Source organism: Stenella coeruleoalba (assembly GCF_951394435.1).
Source record: "Stenella coeruleoalba genome assembly, chromosome: 2".
NCBI classification, from domain to species: Eukaryota; Metazoa; Chordata; class Mammalia; order Artiodactyla; family Delphinidae; genus Stenella; species Stenella coeruleoalba.
In genome coordinates, this window is record NC_137147.1 from 9,822,040 (window position 1) to 9,848,365 (window position 26,326).

The 26,326-nt window shown below is 52.8% G+C and overlaps 1 protein-coding gene and 1 long non-coding RNA gene across 3 annotated transcripts in view; one reads left to right on the forward strand and one right to left on the reverse strand.

Annotated features, from left to right (window-relative positions):
- Positions 1-6,517: 6,517 nt before the first annotated feature.
- SERPINA1 (serpin family A member 1) lies at positions 6,518-17,402 on the forward strand. 2 transcript variants are annotated; one of them, XM_079915025.1, is made up of 5 exons: positions 6,518-6,620; positions 13,565-14,223; positions 14,884-15,154; positions 16,137-16,284; positions 17,137-17,402. In XM_079915025.1, exons 2-5 carry the CDS (start codon positions 13,569-13,571, stop codon positions 17,326-17,328), a joined length of 1,266 nt encoding a protein of 421 aa, XP_079771151.1. In that variant the 5' UTR covers positions 6,518-6,620; positions 13,565-13,568; the 3' UTR covers positions 17,329-17,402. The 2 variants fall into 2 exon arrangements, with proteins under 2 accessions (XP_079771151.1, XP_079771150.1); XM_079915024.1 differs by lacking the exon at positions 6,518-6,620 and adding an exon at positions 8,547-8,617.
- Positions 13,987-26,326, reverse strand: part of LOC307183071 — a 65,670-nt gene continuing 53,330 nt past the window's right edge. The window contains exons 2-3 of the long non-coding RNA XR_013827347.1: positions 15,017-15,134; positions 13,987-14,097 (exon numbers count right to left, since the gene is read on the reverse strand). This is a non-coding gene — a long non-coding RNA (uncharacterized lncRNA). The remainder of the gene's footprint in view (positions 14,098-15,016; positions 15,135-26,326) is intronic.

The following is a 26,326-nucleotide window of genomic DNA, read 5'->3' on the forward strand; positions in this document are numbered from 1 at the left end:
TCAGTCTATTTATGCTCTCCAAGCCTCACCTGCGGAGCGGATATAACAAGATCTTTACTGCAGAGCTGATGGGAAGATGAGAGTCTGTGCACACAGTGCAGGGTACCCAGTAGCCAAGCAGTGAATGGGGAGCTTTGCTGGGATTATGCTGTGAGCAGCTGGGGCAGGGAATGGCAGGGTCAGCTCGTGGGCAGGTGGGGCCAAGAAGAGAGGCCCCCGCACATGCCAGGCCGAGCCTCAGGGAAAGTGGAAGGAGGGGACAGCGGGCATGACTCAATCCCCTTCCCTGGATGGCATTTCACCATTACAGCTCAGCCTCCGCTCTGCTGACCTCCCATGAACCATTCCCCTTTTCTCATGGGGCAGAGGAGGAAGCAGATGGGGAAGCCACTCTGGGTGATGGGGGAGGCCAGGCATGACAAGCAGGACAACCAGGCTCTACGTCCAGGCTGTGAGAGACAACCGGCCACCCCTCTCCCCTCGGCCTTCCCATGGCGGGGGCACATGGGAGGGTCCTCAGATGATGACTTCCGACTGGCCTCAAATAGACAAAAGAACTGCTTGTTTTTTAATCTAAGGAGTTGCATGCCCCATGCAAATTTTTAGCATCCTGAAGGTTTTCACATGTTCACCCCAACAAGGCACCTTAACCATCTGATGATAAAACAAAAACAAAAACGTTCCATTTCTATTCTCCTTCATTTATTTTAACTCAGCTCATCAAGCACCCTGGGAGCACCCGTTCTGCCCTCAGCCCAGAGTCAGAGAGATGGAAAGACCAGGGCCTTGGCCTCAGTTAACCGCAGTCTGGTGGCAGAGCTGCGCCGCGGGGTTTGTGCCTTGCCCTGAAGTCACACAGCCTGGTTCGAATCTCCCCTGCACCACTCCCAGCTCTGTGACCTGGGGCTAGCTGCTTGACATCTATGAACCTCAGTTTCCCCATCTGTAAAATGGGGGTAACAAAAGTACACACCTCATTAGGCATATTGTGAGGATAAGAAGAGTTCATCTCTCTGAAATGCTTGGAATGGTGTCTGGCACACACGACCTGCCCAGTAAGTGTCGGCTATTATGATAAATGTTATAAAGGAGGTGGATGAAGCACTGTGGAAGTGGCAAGAAGGGACACCAGGACATTAAGGTGGGGGATCAGGAAGGCTTATCGATGAGTCTGTCCTGGACCCGGATGCGGAGGGACACAGAGTGTCAGCCATGCAAGGAGGCAGAGAAAGGTGCTTCCCTCGCGAGATGGAGAGCAGCCTGGCAAACGCTGGCAGCCTAGGAGGCAGTGCCGGGCCAGTGACAATGTGACAGTGAGATGGAGGTGTGAGCGTGACTGGGGTCTCGGTCAGGGATCAGTACGCTTGTTCTGGGAAAGTCAGACAGTAAATATTTTAGGCTTTGAAGGCCTTACAGTTTTTGTCACAACTACTCAACTCTGCCCCCGGAGCATGAAAGCAGCGTTGGACAATGAACGAACAGGCATGGCTATGTCCCAGTAAAACATAAAATGTGGATGCTGAGAACTGAATTTCACATCATTTTTTGTGTGTGTTACAGAATATGATGCTTCTTTTAATTTTTTTTTCTCAAGCATTGAAACACGTAGAAGCCATTCTTGGCTTGCTGGCCGTACAAAAGCAAGCAGCAGGCCAGACGGGCCTGTGGGCCATTGTTTGCCGACCCCTATGGAGGGGAGGCTGGGATGAGCCCAGGGGAATGAGATGGGTCAGGCAGTGGAAGCGACAGCACCAAGAAACCAGTGTCGGGGTTCAAGCTGTGGTCCACAGGACCAGGGAAGGGGAGGGGACAGAGGGGGACTAGATGGATGGAGAGTTAGGGTTTGCTGGGTGGGAGCAAAGGAAAAACAAAGGGAGCTGAAGGTTGTATGAGTGTCCTGTTGCTGCTGTAACAAATTACCGCAACTTACTTGCCTAAAACAACACAGATTTATTATGTTACAGTCCTGGAGGTCAGAAATCTAAAATCAAGGTGGAAGCAGAGTTAAATTCCTTCTGGAGGCTCTGGAAGAAAATTCCTTCCCTTGCTTTCTCCAGCTTCTAGAGGCCACCTGCATCTCTGGATCCGAGGCCCCTTCCTCATGACACCCTGACCTGTCTTTCCATTGTCATGTCTGCTTCTCTGACTCCAACCCTTCTGCCCCTCTTTTATAAGAACCCTTGTGATTATATTAGGCTCACCTGGATAATCCAAGGTAATTTCCCATCTCAAGATCCTTAATCTTAGTCACATCTGCAACATCCCTTTTGCCATGTAAGGTGACACATTCACAGGTCCTGGGAATTAGGACATGGGCATCTCTGGGGACACTATTCTATTGAGGACAAAGGTATTGACAGAAATGGGCCAAAGAGATGGACCATGAGGTTTAAGCAGATGACACCACACCATCTCCATGTGTCCACAGTGGCAGTCCATTAGGGTCAGGGACAGAGGGAGAGGGGCAACCAAGAGGGGGCTGTAGATGAAGGTTCATAAAAGAGGCCTCCAACCTGACATTGAAGGTCAAGGTGGGTCATATGTGGGTGGAGAGGAGTGAAGGAGGTCGTGGGAGATGAGAAGGAGAAGAAGGGAGGGGCCAGGGGCTGCGGGTACCATCCACAAGGATGGTGAGTGATGCAGAACAGACCAGGCTGGGCCCAGACGCCCTTCTCCTGTGATGCAGGACGGGCCTGTGGATGTCAGGGATAAGGCTAGGGCAAGGTGGGACTGTCCAGGGAGGCGGCTACCTAATTCCTGGGGGAGTAAAGGTTTGGAGGCAGTGGTGGGGATCTTCTCATGGCAGGTGTGCTGGAGAATAAACAGCCCCTACTGGAGAGGACTTTCGGGGAAGCAACGTCTCTGGGGAAGCTGGGTCTCAGCTATCTGATTAGTACACGGAAGGAGGGGAGACAGTGGGGTGACGTGATGGGGCCCTGAGCCCCAGATCTCAGATGGGGTAGAAAAGAGGAAAAAAAGAGAGATGCTGTGAAATGCCCCTGTTTTCCAGGGCCTGCCAGCCGGCTGTGAATCTATCTTTGGAGTCTTGGCTCCTTCCTTTCATGGGGGTTGGGAGAGACTCTACCTGGGGGATGGAAGGGTTGGCGGAAAGAGAACTGAACAGAAAGTCAGGACATGTGGATTCCAGCAGGGCTTCCAGGGAACCCTGAGGTCCACCCGTGCATCCCGCCACCTACCCGCAATGTCAACCCTCATCTGTTGCTCCTGCCTCCTGTTTCTCTCTCACACCCATCCCCCATCTCCACCTCTCCCTCACTGGGACATCTGAAAGGGCCTCTGTGGTTCCCAGGGGCTTGGGCCTCCACCAGGCTATGAGTTTCTGAGCAATTGAGACCACATCTTTTCACCTTCACAAACTCTGAGCCAATAGGTGATCAATACGTAATACTTAGTGAGTTACATGAACAAATGAACAGATGCAGAGGAGGGAGCGAGGCTGAGGGGTTTCATTGTCAGCATCACGGTAACTGTGCCTCAGTTTCCTCATCTGTACTAAGGGAATATTAATGGTACCCACCACTCAGGATTAAAACAGAGCCTGGAAGGTAGTAAGTGCTCACAAAGGATCAGCTATGATGTGATGCGGGTAGTGACAGACCACACATTGGAGTTAGTTTGGGGGGTTGTACTGTAACATGAAAGCAGCAAGAGACTCATGAAAACCAAGCAAACAGAAATGTTTAAAGTCAACAGGATAGACGGCAACAAGGTAAATCGAACCATTGCAACCCAAGGTCTATGTTGGGCAAGTCGGAAGAGCCCTATTGCTCTCTGTTATCTGAGACACCCACTCAGGGTTTATACTTCTGCAAAACAAGTCCCAAAGTCCTTCAAGGTCTCCTGCACATCCGGCCCTCCCTGTGGTGCCCAGAAGGACCTTTGCCACCCCTGCTGTCTTCCTGTCCCAGAGAGGGTCAATGACACCATGTCTTGGGGCAGAAGAAAAAGAAGATGGGTCTGGGACGTGGTGTCACTGCTAGAAAACAAGTGTGTGCTTTCTGAGATATCAGCAAGGGCTGCTGAAAAGAGAAAAGAGATAAATTAAAGGGACTCCTAGCGACCAAAATGTGACCACTTGACTGTCCAAAAGGAAATACTAATTATCGTTAAACAGCATGGGTTGAGCCTCCTAAAAGCTTAAAGTCCATAAAGGCCTTAATAGTCCATACATTCAAAAGGGTAAAGTTGAAATAAAGTGTAGAAAAAAATAGTGAGAATAAAAACATTACTTTTACTAATTTTAACAAGTAGGGGAGGAGGTAATAGCTGGGTGTTTTATTCCTTCTAGTAACCTTATTGTCATTTACAGTGCGTGGAGTTGCCTTCTTTTTCTCCAGGTAAGGATGAAGAGTGAAACAAGAAGCTGTGAGTAAGTCAAATAGTTCCAGAAAAAGCAAGAATTGAACCGTGCACAGGAAGCAGCCCTAGAGGTTGTGCACAGAAGGAAAAAGCGTCCACCAGGGTGTTGCAAGTTGCAAGATGCTAGGAGGAGACAAACTAATGATGCAAACTCAGTCGATTTCCTGGACTCAAAAACCTGGACCATGCAGCTAACCTTACTAATTTAACCAAGTTATGAGAAGACAGACACAGTGCCAGTTATGCTAACAGAGCAGGCCTGATGTCAAACACCTCACCTAGCATCCCTACATTTAAGCCTCACAACAACTATATGAAAAAAGAGGCTCTTAGTGTGCCCATTTTACAGAGGAGGAAACTGAGGCTGGGAGAGCTGAAACGAGGTCCTCCCCTGAATCCACGTCCCCCCACCCCAGCTCCAACCACCCCTCATCCAGCTCGGCCTGCTGCCCGTCACAGGTGCTCAGAAAGACACTAACCACACCTGGCTCTGTGCCCTCAGGAAGCAAAATGAGCCCAGCCCCCAGGAGAGGGGACTGGTAGCATTTGGGGATAAGCAGAAGCTTGGATCTGATGAGGTGTCCCTGGACAAATGTGCTGCTGTCCAAGTCTTTCTCCTGCTCAGCCCCTGGGACCCATCTGAAAGGTTTCCCAGGCTCAGGACATCGAAGCTCAGAAGTAGCTGGCATTGACTTAGGGTCCGTCTGTGCCTGAGGCCACCCTCAGTCTTATGTACTATCATCTCACTGGCTCTTCACAATCCTGACAGAAGTGACCATTCTTACCGTCCATCTCACAGATGAGGAGACGGAGGCAGAGAGAGGTGAAATGGCTAAGATCTCCCAGAGAGAATGGTGGAGTGGAGGGTCGAACCCAGATGCTCAGACCCTGAGCCCATGCCTGAACCACTGAGCCACACTGACCCCTGAAGAAGGGAGCTGGTGCCTGGAGGGGGGCTCCCATAGTGAGTATGGGGGGATCTGACTGTGGACATACATGTGACATGTCAGTGTATGTGCCTGGGGCAGTCAGTACAGGCTGGTTTCCGCACTTCCTGGGGAACTCTACCAACAGGTGTAACATCCCTGAAGTTCACTATCGCTCTCTGGACCAATCAGGGCCTCTGGTCCTTGATCTGCTTTGCCCCGGGCCCCTCGCACACCCTTCCCTTTCATTCCCTTCTTGCTGCAGACCCCACACCTCAGCTCTCGTGCGTCTCTCCATCCCTCTCTCATCTCTCGGCAGGCCAATGCAGGGATAGGGTCTTCCCAGACACCCCTTTTTCACAGCCAGCCCACAGCATCTTCCTAGGATATATTTAGTCCCAGGGATCAGTCCAGATGTTACAATGGACAATTCCAGAAGTAACCAAGTGGACAGGACTTCCTCCACCTTGGCTTGTGGTTCGGGTCCTGGAGAATGGCCACTGGGTGCCCCCCACCCTGGGCATTCTGTCCTTGCCCATTTTTCCAGATCATCCCACCCCTCCTTCCCAGGATGCCGGTCTAGAGGAGCTCTCCGCAGCATGAAATACTAGGGGGGAGGGGAGTGGGAGGATGGGGAGACAAGAAGGACTGAGTGTGGAGTCCTTGCCTCAGAAGGGATAGGTCCCAACCCCGAGCCCCACTTTCTCCCAATCTCCACCCCACTGCTCTTTCTTCACTCCACCTCCAAGTGCCCAGTCCCCCCGACGTCCTGCACCTTTTCGTCCCACAGCCAGGGTCTGTGACGCACACCTCCCCCATACACACGGTCCTGTCTCAATCTCTGCGGGGCTCTTCTTGTGCATTTCAGAGGTGGCTCAGGTCTCGTCCCTCTACAGGTGGCCCTGGAAACCTGCCAGGACCCTGATGCCAGGCTCTGGGCCAAAGGATGACATCTGTCATCTCCGTTAATCTTTTCTGGCAGGTGCTACCAGCCTGCCTACAGAGGCTCAAAGAAACTGGGTGATCCTGGGTCACACAGCCAGACGCGGCAGGCACAGCAGGTGACACACAGGACTGCCTGGGCCGTGAAGGGCAGTCTGTCATCTGCCCGGCTCCTGGCAGTTTTGTGCAAGGCAGCTTCCTGCCCCAGGTCCCCGCCCCTCCCGGACCTGCTGCCTGGGCCACCGAGAGCTTTCTTCCTCCTGTGCTGGCAGAGCCCGGGCGCTGCACTCGGGGACACACAGCCTGCACGCTGCAGCCAGGAGCCCCAGGGGAAGGAGGAGTTCCTTCCGCTGCAGGAACTGGGAATTGAAGGTAGGGGGGTTGGAGAGGGGGCGGCACCTTCCCACCAGCCCCAAGCCACCGGGCTGAAAGGGTTGTCGCACCTGGCGACAGCCTGGGTGCTTGCCTTCGCCCATTCAGTGCGAGAGCCGGGAGGGGCAGCCGGGCGTGGCAGGAGGCCATTGCACAGATGGGGAAACTGAGGCATGGAGAGGGGAAGAAATGCCCAGAAGGTATGGAGGGTAGGCCTCACCTCACCACACCCTAGGTCTCCAAGCTGTGGGCAGATGTAGTGCCCTGCGGGAGATGGCCTTTCAGCCAGCTCAGGGGAAAGAGTCAGAGTTCTGAAGCCAGACTGTGGAACCGGGGAGTGGGGAGGTATGGGAGCGGGAAGTCCACCCCTTCCTGAGCTAATTTCTGCTTCTATATGAGGGGTGGTACATACTCCCCTCACAGGGGGTACTGACAGTACTGAATGAAGGAGTCCTGGGAGGAAGCTCCTGGATAGCTCCGCCCCAGCCGCCCACCCAGAATGACACCCGCGAGACCCACTGTCATGGGGATGACAACATCACGGGGGGCTCACCATGCGCCCCCAACACTGGGCCCTGAGCTTACCTGAAACTGCTGCATTTAGTCTTTGCAGCAGCCCAGCGAGGTAGGAACTGTCACCATCCCCATTTTACAGATGGGGAAACTGAGGCACGGGGAGGTTAAACAGCTTGCCTGAGATCACACAGCCAATGAATGGGGGCCCTGGGTTCCCTGGTCTGACCCTGTGAGCTAGAGGAGCCTACAGGCTATTCACCTGGCGGAGTCCCACAGCTGGGGCCGGGGGAATGAGAGAAGGACAAAGACCTGCTTGTCCACTGACTCAACAAATAAGTATCCACTGCGTGCCAAGGGGGCGTGGGGCGGTGCACACAGTGTGAGGCCAACCGCCTTGGGTTTTTAAATGGATCAGGGTCAAGTAGGGCCCCACTGGCCTCAACCCTGCATCAACACCTCCAAGCACCCCCAGTGCCCCCAAAAGCCTGCAGGAGCTCCTGCACGGAGCAACAGTCCCAAGGAAAATTCAAACAGCCTGTGGATCGCATTAGTCTGCCGGGAGCCGCATCCAGTGGAAACAGACGTGGGCCTGAGGCTGGCCAGGAACTGAGCCTCTTCCTGCCCGGAGAAGCCTGGAGAGAAGGTCTGAACAGAGGGCTGTGCAGACCAAGATCAAGAGCCTAGTGTGTGCCCGGCGCTTTACGTAAGTGATCTTGTGTATCACTGACAACTGTGCCAGGAAGTGGGGCCTCCAAAGCCCTACGCTGCAAACCAAAATACCTCGTGGCTCAGAGAGGTGAAGCAGCTTGCCTGAGGCTGCACAGCTCTTCTTAGATTGACTCTCTGCCTCCTGGCCTCTGCCCACGGCCACCCAGACCAGCCTGAAGCGGCTGTGTCAACAGCGGTGAAGCCCCATTTTCTTTCCAGGGAAGTCGAGAGAGGTTTTGTATCTGGCTTGGTGACTTTGGGTGGATGAGCAGCCTTTCACCCTGGGCCTCAGTTTCCCCATCTGCCAATTGGACTCATCACCTACCTCACCCCCTGCATCTTCAGCAGTGGGCATTTCAAGGTAGCTCTCTAAATGGTAGCTCTTGCTACCAGTGGGGCAGCCACTGAGAACTCCCAAGTGGGAGCACCGGCCAGCAGGGTCATGCCATCCCGAAGGGCGTGAGTCACATGCCACCCCAGCTTGGAGACAGATGCTGTCGTTTATGAGCTGGGCACAAAGACTCCCTTTGGTATATGGAACAGAGGGCCGCACGCCGCCCAGGAGGAGCACAGACAGGCGGCGTGGGCAGGGGCTCAGTGTCGAGTCAGTGAGCTTAGTCCCTGTTTACTCCTCTGATAACTGGGGTGACCTTGGTTAATATTCACCAGCAGCCTCCCACATCGTCTCTCTGGATCCACTGCTTAAATACAGGCAAGGACAGGGCTCTGTCTCCCCAGCTGTGGTCACCAGCCCCGACCTGGGACAGTGAATCGTAAGTATGCCTTCCACTGGCAAGAGCCTCCAGAGAGGCCTCCGGGTCCCTGCGCGACCCGGGAAAGGCCCTGGGGCTGCAGGGAGGATGGAGAGGGCTGGGGCTTGGCCTCCTGTTGTCATAGTAACAGCAGCCCTGGGGGTCCTTTCCTGCTCCCCAAGCCTGTCCAGGGCCTCCCCAATACCTCCCGGTGATTAAACTGGCCCTCTGTGGGCAGAAGTGGAAACGGGGGGCTGGCTCTGGCGTCCCGGGACCGAGGAAGGAGTACGTTTCTGCTGCACAGCTTCTGTGTCTTTCCCGTAGGTTGTCTTCTGTAGGTCTCAGCACCTCCCCTACTCCTCGGGTGTGTATCTTTTTCCGCTTCTACAGATGAGAAAAATAAGGCTCAGAGGGAGACAGTGAGAAGCCCAGGCTCACGCAGGGACCTGGTAGGGGGGCCAAGCCAGACCAGAAGCCCAGAGTTTCAGCTGCTCCTCAGGCCTCCATCCTCTCCCGAAATGCCCAGAACAGGACCGCACCAGGTCTCAGCCTGGAGGTACCAAATTGGGCACCCCGTGCACTGTGGGCCTCTGGGCGTCCTCGTACGCAGCAGAAGATGGGAAGCTGGGGACGGGCACCATCATCGGGGGGCTTTGAGCTGTATTCCTGAGCCCTCGCTCTGGCCAGGCAGCTCTACTGAAGCCCCATGGCCATCTTCTGAGGTGCTTACCATGGCGCTCCCCTTTTACAGACGAGGACATCCAGGACAGGGAGGCTCATCCCTTGTTCCCAATCACACACCATGTAAGCTCAAGCTCAGGCCGCCTCGTTCCAGAATCCCCGCTCCGGACCCCAGGTCCACTGCCAACATGGTTCCCTCTGGCCTCAGGCACCAGCTGGGGAATGGGAAGCCTGGGCTGGCCTTGAGCCCCCTCTCATGCTGGGTGACCCTAGAAAGTTGCTCAACCTCTCTGTCCTTTTGGTCAAAGGATAGATAACCTTTGCCCTCCTGACCCCACTCCACTCCCACTAGCCTTGATCCCTGAAGTTTAGGAAGCAATATGATTTTTCCACCATTGGTTTTGGGAGATGGGGCCTACAGAGATGATCAAGGCCAAGGCAATCAGACTCCCCGAGAGGGTTCCGAAAGTTTCACAGTATCAGTAACGACTGATGCCTCCTGAGAGCTGACTGCGTGCCGGGCAGTTCTTGGCACTTTGCACCTATTTCATTTGCATAATAGCTCCATGGGGTAAGTACACCCTTATCAGCTCTGGGAAACTGAGGTTCAGAGAGGCTGAGTAACTTGTCCAAGGTCACACAGCTGATAGTGAATTGACCTTGGGCATTCTGGCCTCGTAGCCCCTGATCTTAGCCACAGAGCGATGTTGCCCCTCTTCATTTAGCCAGGCCACCTCTGAGTTTTCTGTTCCAAGGCCTCTGCCTTCAGCTGTATACACAGAGAAGGGTTAAATGCCAGACTCAGAAGTCGAAATACCTAGGATTAAATTCAGTTCTGTAGGGACTTCCCTGGCGGTCCAGTGGTTAAGACTCCGTGCTTCCACTGCAGGGGGGCGCGGGAACTAAGATCCCGCAGGCCGTGCGGTGCGGCCAAAAAAAAAAAAAAAATTCAGTTCTGTAAGCAACCAGCTCTGTGATTTTCCGTAATTTACTTAACTTCTGTAGTCCTCAATTTCTCCATCTATAAAATGAAGAAATCAAATGAAGAAATGATAAGGAAGGCCTGCTGTTTACTCAGTGTGGTGATAAGGAGGCGGCCGATGGTAAATACCATTTGCTTGGAGGATTGAATTGAACATACCCCAAACTCAGAGGCCATTCTTTGCTCATCAGCATTCCCCTCTCTGGTCCTGGGTAGTGTGCCAACCGGCCAGGAAGAGATCTGCCAGTTCTCAAGCCTGAATCCTACCTGTGCGCAGGTACGGGGAGGCTTTCCACACCCGCTCAGTGCCGGCCCACCCATCGCCTTGTTCGTTCCTCACGTCTGCCCTTCAAGAGATTCTTTTCTCCACTTTACAGGAAGCCGAGGCTCAAAGAAGTGAAGTCACTTGCCCAAGGCCACTTGCCCGTAAGTGGCGGGGCTGGGTCACACCTGGGCTTATTTAGTGCCAAGTGTCAACAGATTGTGACCTTAGGCCACAGTCGCTTCCCTGGACCCCACTAGGTTGCTCTTGGTCACTCATTTTATGTCCTGGGGGAAGTGGCATGAGATTAGGCAAAGGGACAGCTCACTTTACTCTCCCTGACCTGCCCCTGATTCCAGAAGTGTCACTGTGACATCTTCGTTCTATTGGTTTAAAATGTGGTCCCTACACCTCTGGGCACGTCACCATTTACGTTCTCATCTCCATTTGGTTCCCGCACTAGAATTTGGGGGGTGTGGGGTGCTGCTTTTGATAGAAGAGTGAGGAGAGAGAAGTCTTAGGCCCCCGAAGTTGTAAGGAACAGACTGAGAGGCAAAATGAAACCAACAGGGGCTCAAGGTTAACGTCAGAGTCCTCAGGACCTAACTCTGACATTTACAGGGTCTGAGACCTGGTGACATACTGTCCCATCTGTAGTTCGAGTGGTGGGAAAACCAAGGCTTGCTCAAGCCAGCTTTATCGCTGACTCACTGTGTGGCCTGGGCAAGGCCCTGACCCTTTCCTGGTCTCAAGCCGTTTACTGTGAAAGGAGGAAGCCAGAGTAGGTGATGTAACCCCCTGGCAGATGGACTGGGTGGGAGCCAGGGATGTGCTCACCCCAGCTGCAGCTCCACACCAGCCTTGTTACCTTCTTAAGGCCAGCAGCCCTCTCAGCGGAAGGGCACCGCATCCCATCCCCCTTGGGAAGTCTCAGTCCATGTTGTTTCACGAAAGCCAGATACCCCTCTAATTAAAAATCCAGCGTTGGTACACAGGGACCTCATTTAGATCCCCCCCTGCCTCGATTTATACAGCTGGTGAGAATGAGGCCCCAGGACACGAAGATGCTTGCCCAAGGCCAAGTGGACAGAAGTAGCCCTGTCAGGACTAGAAGCCACGGCCTCTGGCCCTGAGACCACTCAGCATATTTACTGTCCCCACCCTGCAGAAGCCCAAATCCCTCATGATCCCTGCGCCCTGCAAAGATGGGGAGTTTCCACGAACCATGAAGGACCACAGCAAAATCCAGTGGAGTTGTGGAGAGAAATCCAAGGGCGATGGAAATATACAGAACTAATCTTAGCACGATCATAAGCTCTAAAACCACTGGCTAGTTTAAGAAAAATATAAACAAGTATTACGTAATGCGCGGTCTGCTCTATTTGGATAAGTTAGAGGTTTGAAGGCCAGAAAGAAAGGTGGTGGAAAGAAGCCAGTTTTGTGCTTCATCGTGTTGTTTCATTGGAAGGAAACTTTTAAAAGTCCAAGGGATAGATGAAACCCAGCATTCCTTATTTCCAGCTTTTCCCCCTCAGGTTCTCATGTGCCAAGTTCAAGGGCTCCTTTGTCTTTGTATTTTATTAAAATGACGGTTTTAGTTATATGACTGAGAGTTAGCAGCAGACGCACCCTTCTGCTCTGCTTGGACCTCAGTTTCTCCATCTGGGAAGAGAGCAGGTTGTACTTAGGAGGTCTCAGCCTAGTGGCCCAAGGCTGGGATCTATATGCAGTAGAGGGAGCTCTGTGGGGCAGAACTGGCCCCGCGTTGCGGCAGGTGACAGTGACTTTGACTGTCACTAGATAGAGCCTGACCTTGCTGGGTCAGCCACAAGCTTTGCCGTTCCCTATTGTCTCCCCCCAGCCATGGAGCTCATCTCCCTCCCAGCTACCCTCGGAAGCCTTCTAGTTTGCACCCCTACCAGCCTCCCCTCGATGTAATCTCTCTCAGATGCCTTCAGTGTAAGGCTCGGTGTCTAGACTTATTTCACTAAGTTCTCCCAACAATCTTACTTTCTACATGTGACACAATGAGGGCCAGAGAGACTAAATGACTCGGCCAAAGTCACACAGCTGGTAGTGACAGAGACCCGGATTAGAACCCAGGTCTGTCTGAACAGAAAAGGGATGCTTTTTCGAATCTTACCCACCCCACCTCAGCCCTGCCCCGCCAAGCAAACCCCACTTGATTGGAGGAACCAGACCTCTAACACCCACGTCCACGCGGAGCGCAGAGCTGGGACACAGGTGGCGAGCGAGATAAGCAGCTAAGCTGACTGCAGCCCATTCCGGCGTCTGAGGCCATGGACTCACTCTGAGGGCCGCCCTCTAGCTCAGGAAAATCTACTAGGGGCTGAGGTTCACTGTGAGTATTAAGGGGGTACGGCCTCCCATCTGGGTTCCCTCACAGCTCTCCTGTGTTCTGACTGCGTGTCACTGGGCAAGATCCTTCCCACTCAGGGCAGCAGCCTCTCTGTCCATTAAAAACCAGGGTTCAGCAGAATCCCTCCTAGGGCTGTTCCAGGTCCAATCATCCCTGAGCCCGATCTGGCCCGCTTCCTGGGCGATCATCTACTTCCTGTGCCTCAGTTTCCTCTTTTGCAAAGTAGGGGCTGTGGCACTTACACCTCGGGGTCATTGCAGATGTTAGTGGAACCATCGAGAGCGTGGACCAGACCCAGACTATCTGGGGCTGTGATTCTGGTCCTGCTACCTTACCGCTCTGGAACCTTGGACAAGTGACTTAACCTCTAGGAGCTTGGTCTCCTCATCTGTAAGCCCAGGATAGTCGCCTGACCTGCCTCACGGGACTGTTACCAGAACGCAGTGAGATAAGACAGTAAAGTGCTTAGAATGGAACTTGGTGTATGGTAATCGCTATAAAGTCTTTGCTGTTGTTCTGAGTCTTTCAATGGTGCTGATGTAGGAAAGTGCTCGGCACATAGATGCTCGATAAGCTGTGGTTGCTTTGACATGGCATCAATCGGTGGCCGAGGGGCTCGTCGTGTGGCCTGACCCGGGTGTGGTACCCTTCTCTCTGTTGCAGGACAATGGCATCCTCCATCACGTGGGGCCTCCTCCTGCTGGCAGGCCTGTGCTGCCTGGTCCCCGTCTCATTGGCTGAGGGTCTCCAGGGACACGCTGTCCAGGAGACAGACGCATCCCAGCAGGATCGTGAGCACCGCCAGGAAGCAGCCTGCCACAAGATCGCCCCCAACCTGGTCGACTTCGCCTTCAGCGTGTACCGCCGAGTGGCCCATGAGTCCAATGCCACCAACATCTTCTTCTCCCCAGTGAGCATCGCTACAGCCTTTGCGATGCTCTCGCTGGGGACCAAGGGTGACACTCACACCGAGATCCTGGAGGGCCTAGATTTCAACCTCACTACAAGAATAGAGGCTGAGATCCACGAAGGTTTCCAGCATCTTCTCCACACCCTCAACCAGCCAGACAACAAGCTGCAGCTGACCACTGGCAATGGCCTGTTCATCAACGAGAGCGCGAAGCTAGTGAGTAAGTTTCTGGAGGATGTCAAGAACCTGTACCACTCTGAAGCCTTCTCCATCAACTTCAGGGATGCTGAAGAGGCCAAGAAAAAGATCAACGATTACGTAAAGAAGGGAAGCCAAGGAAAAATTGTGGATCTGGTAGATGATCTTGACCAAGACACAGTTTTTGCTCTGGTGAATTACATATTCTTTAAAGGTAAGGCTGCACAACCAGCCTGAAACAGAAACACCCCCAAAATATTCTCAAACAGTTCTTAACTTTCCTGGCAGTGCAGAATAGGATATAGCCATGCATCTCTGCACGTGTTATTCAATTTTCCACACATGGCCGCTAAAACTCCCCACGATCAAATAGGGTTAGGGAACTATGGATTAAACAGTCAAAGTATCATCGTCTCTGCAGGACTTTTCAGAACCTTAAATGTCCTAATATGCATTGTAAATCCCTATCTGGGAGGGGTGTATGATACGCAATGTCTCCCAAAATAGAGAGCCAGAAAAACAAATTTCGGCAGAGTGTACAGAGGAAATATGATTTCCTGGAACACGCTTCTGACAACTCGAGTGTAGAGGAAACAGTGACACCTTTGGAGTCAGAAGGACCAAGGTTCAAATCCTTCCTCTACCACTTATGAGCCTCTACAAAATTGAAATTTTGGACCCTACTCCAGTCTTGCATTATCCTCCCAGAATACCTTTCTGTACACTGATTGCTCGTTTTAGCCCCATTTTACAGATGGTGAAGCTGAGGCCCCCAGAGAAGTAGCTCACCAGGAGGCTCAGGGCTCCTTTATTCTACCACTGTTATTAAGCCTTCTCCCAGCCCTGGCTGATGTCCGCTGTCCCTTCTCTCCAGGAAAATGGGAGAAGCCCTTTGAGGAAGAGCACACCACAGAGAGGGACTTCCACGTGGATGAAGAAACCACCGTGAAGGTGCCCATGATGAACCGCCTGGGCATGTTTGACCTCCACTACTGCGACAGGCTCACCAGCTGGGTACTGCTGATGGACTACGTGGGGAACGCCACCGCCGTCTTCATCCTGCCCGACCAGGGGAAACTGCAGCATCTGGAGGACCAGCTCAGCAAGGAGCTTCTCGCCAAGGTCCTGGAAAAGAGATACGCAAGGTGACTTCCCAAACCAGAGGCCAGCCCAGGAGCTGCCACAAGACGTCCAGCCGGAAGGGGGAGGCGGGGGTAGACCAACGTCCCATGGCCATGACCACTGTGCATGAACTTGTGCCTCCAGCAGAGGCCAGCGTCCGTGCAGGTAGTACCAGCCGGGCTCCATGGGAGGGACGGTGCCCAGGGGTGAGGAGTGAAAGTCCTGTCCCTGAGGACTTCCTCCCCAGCCTGGACACTGGCCCTTCCCAGTGGCCAGTGCCCCATGCAGGGAGAGCAGCGCCAACCCATGTTGTGGGCAAACCCAGAAGGAAGAGGTGGGCTTCCCGGCAAAGGTGGCAGCTGAGTGTGGAGTTTCAGGACAGAAAGTCCACGGCAAGACAGGGGGGAAACCTGCTCGGAGAGGCTGGAAAAGCAAAGGCCCAGAGCGGGAAACTCCAGGACACGTTTGACACTGGGTCAGGATCCTCTGTCACTAGATGAGTGTGGTTGGTCACCGTCATGAGCCCCAGATTAGTGCATGTCTCTGTATTTGTAAATATGCCCATGCCCGGAGGAGCTGTTTTCTCATGTACAATATAAAACAAAAATACAGAGAAGTACTCATCATTCACTGAACAGATGTCACTCAGGACCTGCCACCATGCCCCTTGGTCCTCTGGGATCCTGGCCCCGGAGGAGTCCCAGTCTGAAGGGTGACCAAACCCTGCAGGGAAGCAGTGTGCACAGTCCTTCCAGAGGACACCCTAGATCCTCCAGGAGGCCTTATCAGAGGAGGTGGCATTTGAGAGGCTTTGCAGGACAAGAGGACCCCTGGGATTCTAGCATTCTCTGACCCCACGTGTAGAGGAACTACAGTAGAATAGACCAAGGCTGACCTCACATCCTTGCATGGGCAGGGGGACAGGGCGCCAGGTGGGAGGAGCAACCAGAAAAGGAAACACTTTCAATTCTGTGAAACTTTTTTATTTTCTAACCATCGTGACAGTTCTGCGAATTTACACTTGCCCAAACTGTCCATTTCTGGAACCTACGATCTGAAAACTCTCCTGGGTAAACTGGGCATCACCAAGGTCTTCAGCAACGGGGCTGACCTCTCAGGGATCACCGAGGAAGTGCCTCTGAAGCTGTCCAAGGTGAGTGTGTCCTTGACCTCTGTAGGTCAGAATGTGCACGGGGGCTGCAGCTCAAGGGTGAGGCTGAGGAAGGGACAGAGGGACACAGGCACACCTGCAGACTGAGGTCCTTGAGGAATGCCATCGCTCTACCAAGATTGCAATGTGGTCGGATGATGGAGGGGGACAGGTGGCCTCACATGCTTGGTGCATTTTATTTAAGGACTTCCTCTGAGGTTGTGTCACTCACCCTGTCTCATCCTTGGCCGGGGACTTCCCTTCTTTGGGTCCCGATAAACCCCTATTTACAGAGAGAGGCTTAGGCTCAGGGATTGCAAAGGACCTTTGGCCCTGCGCCTGTGACATCAGGAGCTACCGCTGAATCACTGAGTCTGAGTTACAGAGTGATTTCGACCAAAGAAGCCATTTACGCAGGAGAATTACAGGTGCCCAGAGAAACAACTGCAGTTCAGTGACTGACTGTGCGCTGAGTGCCTGGCTGGGGATGAGGCGTGTGAAGGTCCCCATCGAAGCCCTGGTCCCCAAGGAGTTTAGAATCTGGTCTACAAACAAGTGCGGAGCCAAGGAGACAAAGTACAAGAAAATCCGCCTCCCGAGGTGGTGGGTTCCTTCCCAGGGCCGTTGAGGAGGCTGGTCAGGAAGGGGTGAGGGTCCCCTCGTGGGTCAGACACAAGCCTTGAGAGCCATGCTTGTGTGTCTCCTGCAGGGAGGGGAGGACAGGCCAGGCGATGAGAGAGGCCAGAGCGGGCCCCTCCCTTGGCAAGGCTCTCCTCACGCCTTGCGCCCGGGCGTGGCTGGGGACCGGCAGCCTGTCTCTGTTCAGATGGGACCTCTGTGCTCTCCCCTTTGCAGGCGGTGCACAAGGCTGTGCTGACCATCGATGAGAAAGGGACAGAAGCTACGGGGGCCACGATTCTGGAAGCCATCCCCATGTCAATTCCCCCGGAAGTCGAGTACAACAGACCCTTCTTCTTCATCATCTACGATAAAAACACCAAGACTCCCCTCTTCATGGGAAAGGTGGTGAATCCCACCCAAAAGTAACTGCCTCTCTGGGTTCAGCTGTCCCCTCCAGGCCAGGTCCCCTTCCTCCATGGCATTAAAGCATGACTGACCCGGCCCAAGCTTGTGTGTGGCGTGTAAAGCCCTCAGCCTCTTGCGTCTGAGTCTCTCTTTACGTCCCCAGGATGTGTGTGAAACCCAGGCCACGGTGACCTTTCAAGGGTCCACTGCGTTACGGTTTACTAGCGTTTGCACCATCCGGCCCTGTGCTAGGCCAGGATGAAATGTAGGCTAAAACCCACAGCTTACTGACCCTTCCCCAGTCACTGTGGAAAACCTCCAGGCTTTCCAGTCTCCTCTGGGACCCCCAGGGGGAAATCGCACGGGCTCAGAATCCAGCCCGTGGTCCCCACCTCCACCCAGTGTCCACCAGGTCCTTTGCTCAGCGTCCCAACCCCGCTGGTGCTCACTGCAACCCCCGGTGAGAGCCCCTCACCCTGCAGGGCTGCCACTGCTCCCAGAGCCCTCAGCTCACACGGGGACACTGGGCTGCCGCGTCACAAGCAGCAGGAGAAGACCAGGTCCTCTTCTTGTCCCACACTGTCACCTGAGCCAGGCTTGAGCCGTGACCACTCACAGGTCTTTCCTGCAAAAGGCTCTGGTTGGTTTTTCCAGGGACCCTTTCCCATGGGGCTGGACTGGGGACACATACTTCTGCCTTTGTCACTCCATCTCTGCTCCAAGACCCTCAAACGTAGCACTCCTAGAAGCAGGTCTCATCTCCCCAGTGAAGCGAGGTCTTGGTCTGTATCACTTGCTCAGACTCACCCAGGATGTCAGGCCCCCAAGACCACTTAGCCTACGCCCTCTTGTCTTCCCTAATCACACAGCCAAGGTGCCGCAGAGGGCCCTGCAAAGTCCCGCAATGATTCCTTGGCCATAGGAGAGAAACTAGAGCAGACACCCTGTGCCCCAGCTGCCCTCCCTTAGCTAAGCTGTATCAGGGGCCACATTTCCACTTGCCTTATTCCTACCCCAGGGCCCTCCCTGTGGTCTTTGGAGAAAAACCACAGCTCCCTGGGCCACAGTCAGAGGCTGTCCCGGGAACAGACCTTTTCACTAAGGGTCACGTGACTCCTTCTGGCCCTCCAAGCCCCTGCTGGAGGGCTGCTGCAGTCAGGAGGCCTGGCTGGAGCCCAGCCTGAAGGAGCCAGCTCCCTGAACTCTCGCGGAAATATGCTGGTCCCGTGGAAGGACGGCCCCGTCCTACACAAATCCAGTAATCACCATCTAGCCTCTCACTGGGATGAATGTACACCGAAAGAACAGGCTTGAGTCATGTCAGATTTACACCATTTAAGTCAAAATGGCCACATCTGTGCAATTTCACATAACATAATGGATACAGTTGGACTGTTTCCCAAATAAGTCTCTATCCTCTTGAGTTTTCTCTGCCTAGAGACTTCCAACTTCTACAAATTCCATTAATGATACAAACATCTTCCAGCACTTAGAATGATGCCAGACCTGAGGGTCTGAAGACCTGGATCAAGTTCAGAATCTACCACTTCCCAGCTGTGTGACTTTAGTGAAGTTGCCAAACCTCTCTGATCCTCAATAGCCTCATCACGGTTACAAAACCTATGTTGAGTTGCTGTGAGGTTCACATCAGAGTGTTAAAATGGATTTTAAAGGACAGCAGAGGAGGGCACTGGTGGCAGGGACGATGTTTGCTGCCTTTATGAGCTCCTTCTCTAAGCCTGGCTCCCTGGGAGGGGCCGTTCAAGCATTTTCTCATTGAATCCTCATGGCTGCACTGTGATGTTGGGAGTAGAGCTGCTCTGCTCTTATATGCAGCACATTCTACAGATGAAGAAACTGAGGGTCAGAGAGGCTCACTGTCTTGTTCAAGGTCATGGTAAGTGGCAGAGCTGGCCTCCGAGGCTCTCCTTGTTCCCCCAGACCTCACCACATCACACCAGATGGGCCACGTGGGACTTAGGCAGAGATAAATCCCTCCTCGAAGTACGAGGAGTGCTGGATGCCTCCGCAAGGAAAACAGTCCCCGGATCTTCTGGAGCTCTTCCCACCTGAGTTTAAAGAACTCACCGCCTCGAGCAAGAACACGGCATACTCCCCGACACTGGCTTCTGGGGAAGTAAAGGGTCAGATGCAAAGGCCACTGGGAACTCCTGAGAGTCCAGGGAATTCACCTAAGATACCATCATTTCACATCAAAGAATGGCCTGTCATTACATTAGTCTGGACTCGGGCTGGCAAAGCCCCAATTCAAACTTAAAGCCCCAGAGGGGATTTCATTGGTTCAAATGGGAACCAACAGCGTCCATTCATTGGGGTGGGGCGGGGGGCAAAGCGTCAGGGCAACCTTGTCATAAGGAGAACAAGAGTGTGCCGCAAACCAGGCAGGACAGCCATAAACCTCAGCTTTACCTGTTCTTTAGAGTTTCAAAATGTATTCACTGCCAAGTCTGACCCTCAACATCGGTCCTTGAAGGACCCAGCTGGGAATCGTTATCCCCAAGGTACAGATGGGGAGATGGCCGGTTGGGAGACCTGCCCAGCACAGTCCTGGAGGCAAGTCCCTCACATTTCAGCCCGGGCTGCCCTAACGCCATACATTCCCCAATCCATCTCAGACTTTAGGAAGAATGCCAACCTCCCGGTCCACATGGGGTCCACCTCTCTGCCCTAGCACCAGCTGAAGCACAGATGCTAGGGGTTCTGGGCTGGTCCAGGTCAGTTTGCCCCTCCAGGCAGGGACCCAGCTCTGCTCTGAGACAGATGAGAGGGAAACACACGAGCAGGCTCCAGGCTCGGACAGGGACAACGTGGAAGGGACATTTACACCCCCCTATCAGTCTGCAGGAAAAAGACATACCAATTCGATTTTAAGCGTAAATAAATGAACCTTTGTGGTTACGTGCAGGCTCTGCCTTGACTGGTGGGATCATCTGAGATTCATTCATGAAATGAAAACAAAGGTCAGGGATACTGCTGGCATCTCACACATTCACACTAATTCAGAAGTGAGAGATACTGATTACATGTTGATTTTCATCCCAGGAGCTCGCTTGATCCTCTCCACAGGCCCGTGGGGTGGGCATTAGTTCAACAAGGAAAAGAAAACCTTTACTGGGTGTCTGCAATGTCCCAGGGATGGGGAGGAGACCCACCCTCAAAAAACACTTGTCTGTATGGCTGTGGATAATGGGGAATGCATGAGGCTGTGATACCGTGATCAATAAGAAGAAATATATAGAGATGGTCTTCATCCCAGTTCTGGCACAGAGGTCCTAAAACGCTTGGATTTTCCTAAGTGATGAGCACCAGAAAGGTGGTTTTTGTTATGTTAATGAGGTGATTTTGGAAAGTCCCTAGGTCCCCTAAGGATGGGGGTTGGTTGCCATGGGAAACCAACCTCTAACCTCCAGGAGGGGAAGAGGGATTGGAGATTGAGTTCAATCACCAATGGTCAGTGAGTTAATCGATCATGCCTATGTAATAAAGCCCCCCAAAAAAGCCAAAAGGATGGGGTTCAGAGAGCCTCCGGCTTGGTGAACACGTGGAGACTGGGGACAGAGATGAGCTTGGAGGGCACCCCGAAGCTCCACTCAGAGGAGCTCCACACGCCCTACGCATGTCTTCCATCTGGCTGTTCCTGAGTTAATCTTTTTTAATCAACCGGTAATCTAGTAAACAGAAGGTTTCGCTGCGCTCTGTGAGCAGCTGCGGCAAATCAGTTGAACCCAAGGAAGGAGATCATGGGAACCTCCAATCTATAACCTGTGGGTCAGAAGCACAGGTGACATCCTGGACTTGAGTTTGGTGTCTGAAGACAGGGTGGGGCAGTCTTGCAGGACTGAGCCCTTAACCTGTGGTAGCTGATGCCGGACCCAGGTACACAGTGTCAGAATTGAATTGTACGACAACCAGCTGGGGTTGGAGAATTGCTTGGTGTGGAGAAAGCCCCACACACGCCGTACGTAGGTGCAGGATCATTAGAGGCCCGGCTGCATGGTGACTGTGCACCTCCAGATCCCTTCCAGAGCCGTGATCCACAAACAACGTGGCCAGCTTGAGAGCTCCTTTAGTGGCTGGGGGCTTTCTGCTGCTGTCCTTCGTGGGGTAATCACACTCAGTGCCGCAGGCGGAGCACGCGGCCTCCCTCACGGCCAGGCCCCGCCAGGACAGCTCTGAATGAAGCCTGAGCCTAGTGTGGGAGAACAAATGGAGTGCTCCTAGGTGGAGAAGTCAGAGAAAGGTACTCTTACCAAGATGGTTCCCTCCCCAGCGAGGACGCAGCCAGAAGCCCACGGTGGTATGAGACTCACTCTGGCATAACATGAGAGATGGTAGGAGACAGCGCCTGTGTGCCTTTGGGAGAGATCCTCAACCTCTCTGTGCCTCGGTTTCCTCATATGTAAAAAGTGAAAAAGAGTATCTACCTTGCAGCGTTTCCATCTGGACTCTATGAAATGGCTCATTTCTATCAATATAACGGCTCTTGTTTTGGGCCTGGGCAGCCCAGAAGTTGTCCGTGGGCTGGGTGTCAGGCCATGGGGAGACCTGGCCTCAGTCTCACAATTCTGGGTGGTGTGAGCTGTCTAACTCAGGCGCAGGTTTCTGGAAGCCCACTGTCCCACAGAAATAAGCCCCGTGTTCCAAGATCAGCTTTATCAGAAACAAAGGTGCTATATGTCCCCATAGGCCTTATTTTTGTTCTTTCACTCAACTGGTTTGGCACCTTGGTGGGAAAGATGAGGCTGTTCAATGAAGCTTGAACGATGCCAATAGCAGGCGCTCTGATGGTTGCAGTAGTCTTGTGACGGGTGCTGTTGGTGTCCTCCTTGCTGTAGCAAAGGTTACATAAGGAACGAGCAAAGGAACCAGAGTCGGAAGAACTGAAGCAGGAACTTGGAGCCTCCCGCAGCCTGGTCCCTGTTTTGCCGTGATGGGCAGAGCCCCTGCATACATCCCACAGGAGACACATACAGTGAACGAGATATCACCTTGGCCGTGTTAAGCCCTGGAGGTTCTGAGCTTGTTTGTTACTGCAGAGTAACCCAGCCCATCCTAACTAATACAGCTAGAATTCGAGAAATTGCACTCAACGAAGTCTTCACCTAAGAAGCAAGCCTGAAGTGATGACTAAGACTGCAAAGGAAGGCTGAGGAGCAACCCTCATGAGGGAACCACGTTAGAAGGCGCCAGAAAGGGGTGATAAGTAAATGCCAGGGAAAGACAGCCCAGGTGTGGTGGTGAGCACATGTCAGGAAATTTGGGGGATGTGGGGCTGAGTCATGGAAGACAGGGTACCAGCAGGTCAGTCCCACAGGGGAGGGCCTGACCCAGGTGGAGCTGTCAGGTAATTACCAGGACGTTTGCTCGCAGGAGGCAAAGCTGCCTTTCCATTGTCAGGTGCTTTCTTGTTACTAGGTGTCACTTTGGTTATCTAAGAACAGCGTGAACATCACATAATGAGAAATCAGAGCCAGCAGAATTTTTTTTAATGTCACGGTGTGACTTGCACAAAGATCACAGTGGACAGAGCAAGTTAGAAATACATATTAAGTTTTAAAAAAAATGATTTTTTTCTTTAGTCCTCAGGTGTCAATAGCCTTGAAATATGGTCTGAGTATTATCAATATGATCGTTGCAATTTCCTTTAGTTCTGAGGTGACTTTCAGCAATGTTAGGACGAAAGTGCTAACGGCGGTATAAACAAAGTAGAGAGAGTCCAGGAATCCCAAATCAGCCTTCTAACGAACGTGAAACCCTGAGCAGGGCATTTGATCTCTCTGTGCCTCAGTTTCCATTCCTGCAAAATGGGGATAACAAGACCTAACTCACTCGTTTCCTTCTTTGGATGATAAATAAATAAATAAATAAGAATTTTTTTTTTTTTTAAAAGAAGGTCAACCATCCATCAGGCACAGTTCTAGGCTCTGGACAGATTTTAGTCACTCCTCTCAATAGCTCTGGGAGACGAGTCTCAAGGAGAGATGAATCCTTGGTCTTGCAGGGCCACAAGGCTCCCATCACCCCATCCTCCCAGGTGGCCTTGTACCTGCCAGTTCCGCTGGACTAGACCACTTCAGGGAAGAACAGCCAGGCCCTCAGATGATATCAGGCACATGCTGGCTGAGCTCTGGAGGCTCCCCAGGCTTATTTCCTTCAGGGTGTGGGGGGTAGGGCCCCGTAGGACTGAGCATCCCAACGCCCTGAGACTGCCCTATAAGTAGGCGAAGGCATGTGCCGGTGTGGTACAGCCTGTGGGGCGAGTCCGGCCCAGTGAGCCTCCTGGAGGAAGAAGAGATTTCCATGCACTGAGTGAGTAGCTCTCCATCAGCCCTGTCCTGAGCTGACACGGGTGCGTGAGGCCGGGCCACCTTGACAGAGGAGGAAACTGAGGCACAGGCAGGTTTGGCTCCGATTTGCAGGGTCAGGATTTGAAGGCGGGCAGTCGAGCCTCTGCTGTTCTGCTCAGCACAGTCGGTGGGGAGGATGGAACGACCTCATTCAAACCCCCTCATTCTTTTTCAGATGCTTTTCCCATATAGGTTATTACGGAATACTGAGTAGAGTTCCCTGTGCTATACTGGAGGTCGGGTTGATTTTCTATTTTATATATAGTAGTGAGTATATGTTAATCCCAAATATCATTGTACACCTTAAACTTGCATAATGATATAAATCAATTAAATCTCAATAAAGTTGGGGGGGAAGGAAGTAAATGTTATAAAATAGTTAAAGGCGAAAAATGTAGCCACAAACAACCTGAAGAAAATATGGCTGAATATTTAACTGAAAAAAAAAAAAAAGGTCCCAGCACACAGGAGGCCCCTATAATAATACAGGCTGGTGGGCGGGGCTGCTTCGGGGTTACCTTTCTCCTTCTCCCACCCTCCCCAGGCTTGGACATAACCCCATGGCCTTGGTGGTCTTCACCTGTGTGTCTCCCCCCCTGTAGAAGGCAGGGACGAGGCCCCCTGGAGGGACCGCACCCCGTGCCCCATTCTCTAAAATGTTTCTCTGCCTCAGGATCCTTCCCTCCTTTTTTTTTTTTTTTCCGCTTGTTTGTTTTTGTTTTTGTTTTGAGGAAGATACTATTATTTCCTTTTTCTTTATTGTTTATTTCTTTTTTTTTATTAAGAAGATTCTCCTTTCTTACCCTGTTCTTTTCACATCTAGTCAGAGCCAGAGTCTTTGGCCTGGCCTGGTAGTTTCCATGCCCCAGCACTTAACTATCTTGCTGGAGAAAGCTGACCCCCCCCATGATGGCCTGTCCCCCACATTATCAGAGGCCAGCCCGAGGTCTCCCCCTCTGCTCCCCAGTGGACCCCTGGCCTTGACCTCACTGCTGGAACTGCTCCTCTGAAAGGTTGAGGTGTATTCATTAACTCCTCAGATAACCCTGCTAGCTTTTCTGTCACCTCCTCCCCTTTCTTATCTGGGTTCACGGCCCTGTCTTCTATCTGCTGGCCCCTCACTGATCCTAAAAGCTTTAGCTGGAAAAACCCACCGTCCCCTTCCCCCAGAGAGCTCAAGAAAGCCTTTTCGGGGCTGTGGCCGCACGTGAGTGTCTAGCTGGGACAGCCCTGTTACTCAGGGGCTGTTGTCATTAAGCCTCTTAAAGGTACTGGTCATCAAGCTACTGGTAGCCGAAGGACCACAGAGGCATCTGAGCTCCCAAGCTGACAGCCAAAGAGATTTTTCTGTGGTCTCCCGAAGGCCTCACACAGCTCACCACAGCAGAACCCTGGGGTCCCTTGACAAGGTCCCCACCCAAGAAGAATGAACACCCCAAACTGACTGAGTGCATTAAACTCTTTGGCCCCAGTGAGCAAACTCAAATGGGAATCACTTGACCCAAACCCATTCCGAAATGAGAAAAGTCTGGTCAACCAGGAGGCCTCCCAAGTGGGTCTCGTGCTCTGAGCCCTTCCTCCTTCAACATGGGAGCTCCACAGGGGTGCTTTGGCCCTGGCGGACCCTGGGCAATGCCTGGACAATTTCTTATTGTCACACCTGGGGGTGGGGAGGGGCTAGTGGGATTTAGTTTTATCCAGGATGCTGCTAAACACCTAACGATGCACAGGACAGCCTCCCCACAGCATAGAATTTTCCAGCCCAGAAATAGTAGTGAGCTTGAGACCCCCTCAGTGCCCAGCCCTTAGAAGCAGCCAAGCTCCCACTTCAGGAGGTAGTTACTGGATGAACAGCCCCCTGAACACAGAACACAGGGTCAGACGCAAAGAGACCCGTCTGTCTTGGCTCTGCTTGGCCCGCTGTGTGGCCTCGAGCAAGTTAATGACCCTCTCCGAGCTTCACGTTTCACAACCTGTAAAATGAAGATAACAAAACACTCCACAAGACAAATGTCTGTGAGGGCCGCGAGGTTGAGGGCTCTCATGTGCTCTAATTCAACAGCCTTCTCCAGGCCTAGAACATTATAGAATCAGATGATAATGAACTCCAGGCTCAAGTGGACTATAAAGTGAGAGCTGTAGCAGTTTCAAGCAAAAGGAGATGGAGGAAGTGTGTGGAGTTAGGGAGAATCTGGGCCTGAATCGGGCAAGCCCTTCTGTGTTCTGACTGGGTGTCACTGGGCAAGATCCTTCCCACTCTGGACAGCAGCCTCTCTGTCCATTAAAAACCAGGGTTCAGTGGAATCCCTCCTAGGGCTGTTCCAGGTCCAATCATCCCTGAGCCCGATCTGGCCCGCTTCCTGGGCGATCATCTACTTCCTGTGCCTCAGTTTCCTCTTTTGCAAAGTAGGGGCTGTGGCACTTATACCTCGGGGTCATTGCAGATGTTAGTGGAACCATCGAGAGCGTGGACTCCAGACCCAGACTACCTGGGGCTATGATTCTGGTCCTGCTACCTTACCGCTCTGGAACCTTGGACAAGTGACTTAACCTCTAGGAGCTTGGTCTCCTTATCTGTAAGCCCAGGATAGTCGCCTGACCTGCCTCATAGGACTGTTACCAGAACGCAGTGAGATAAGACAGTAAAGTGC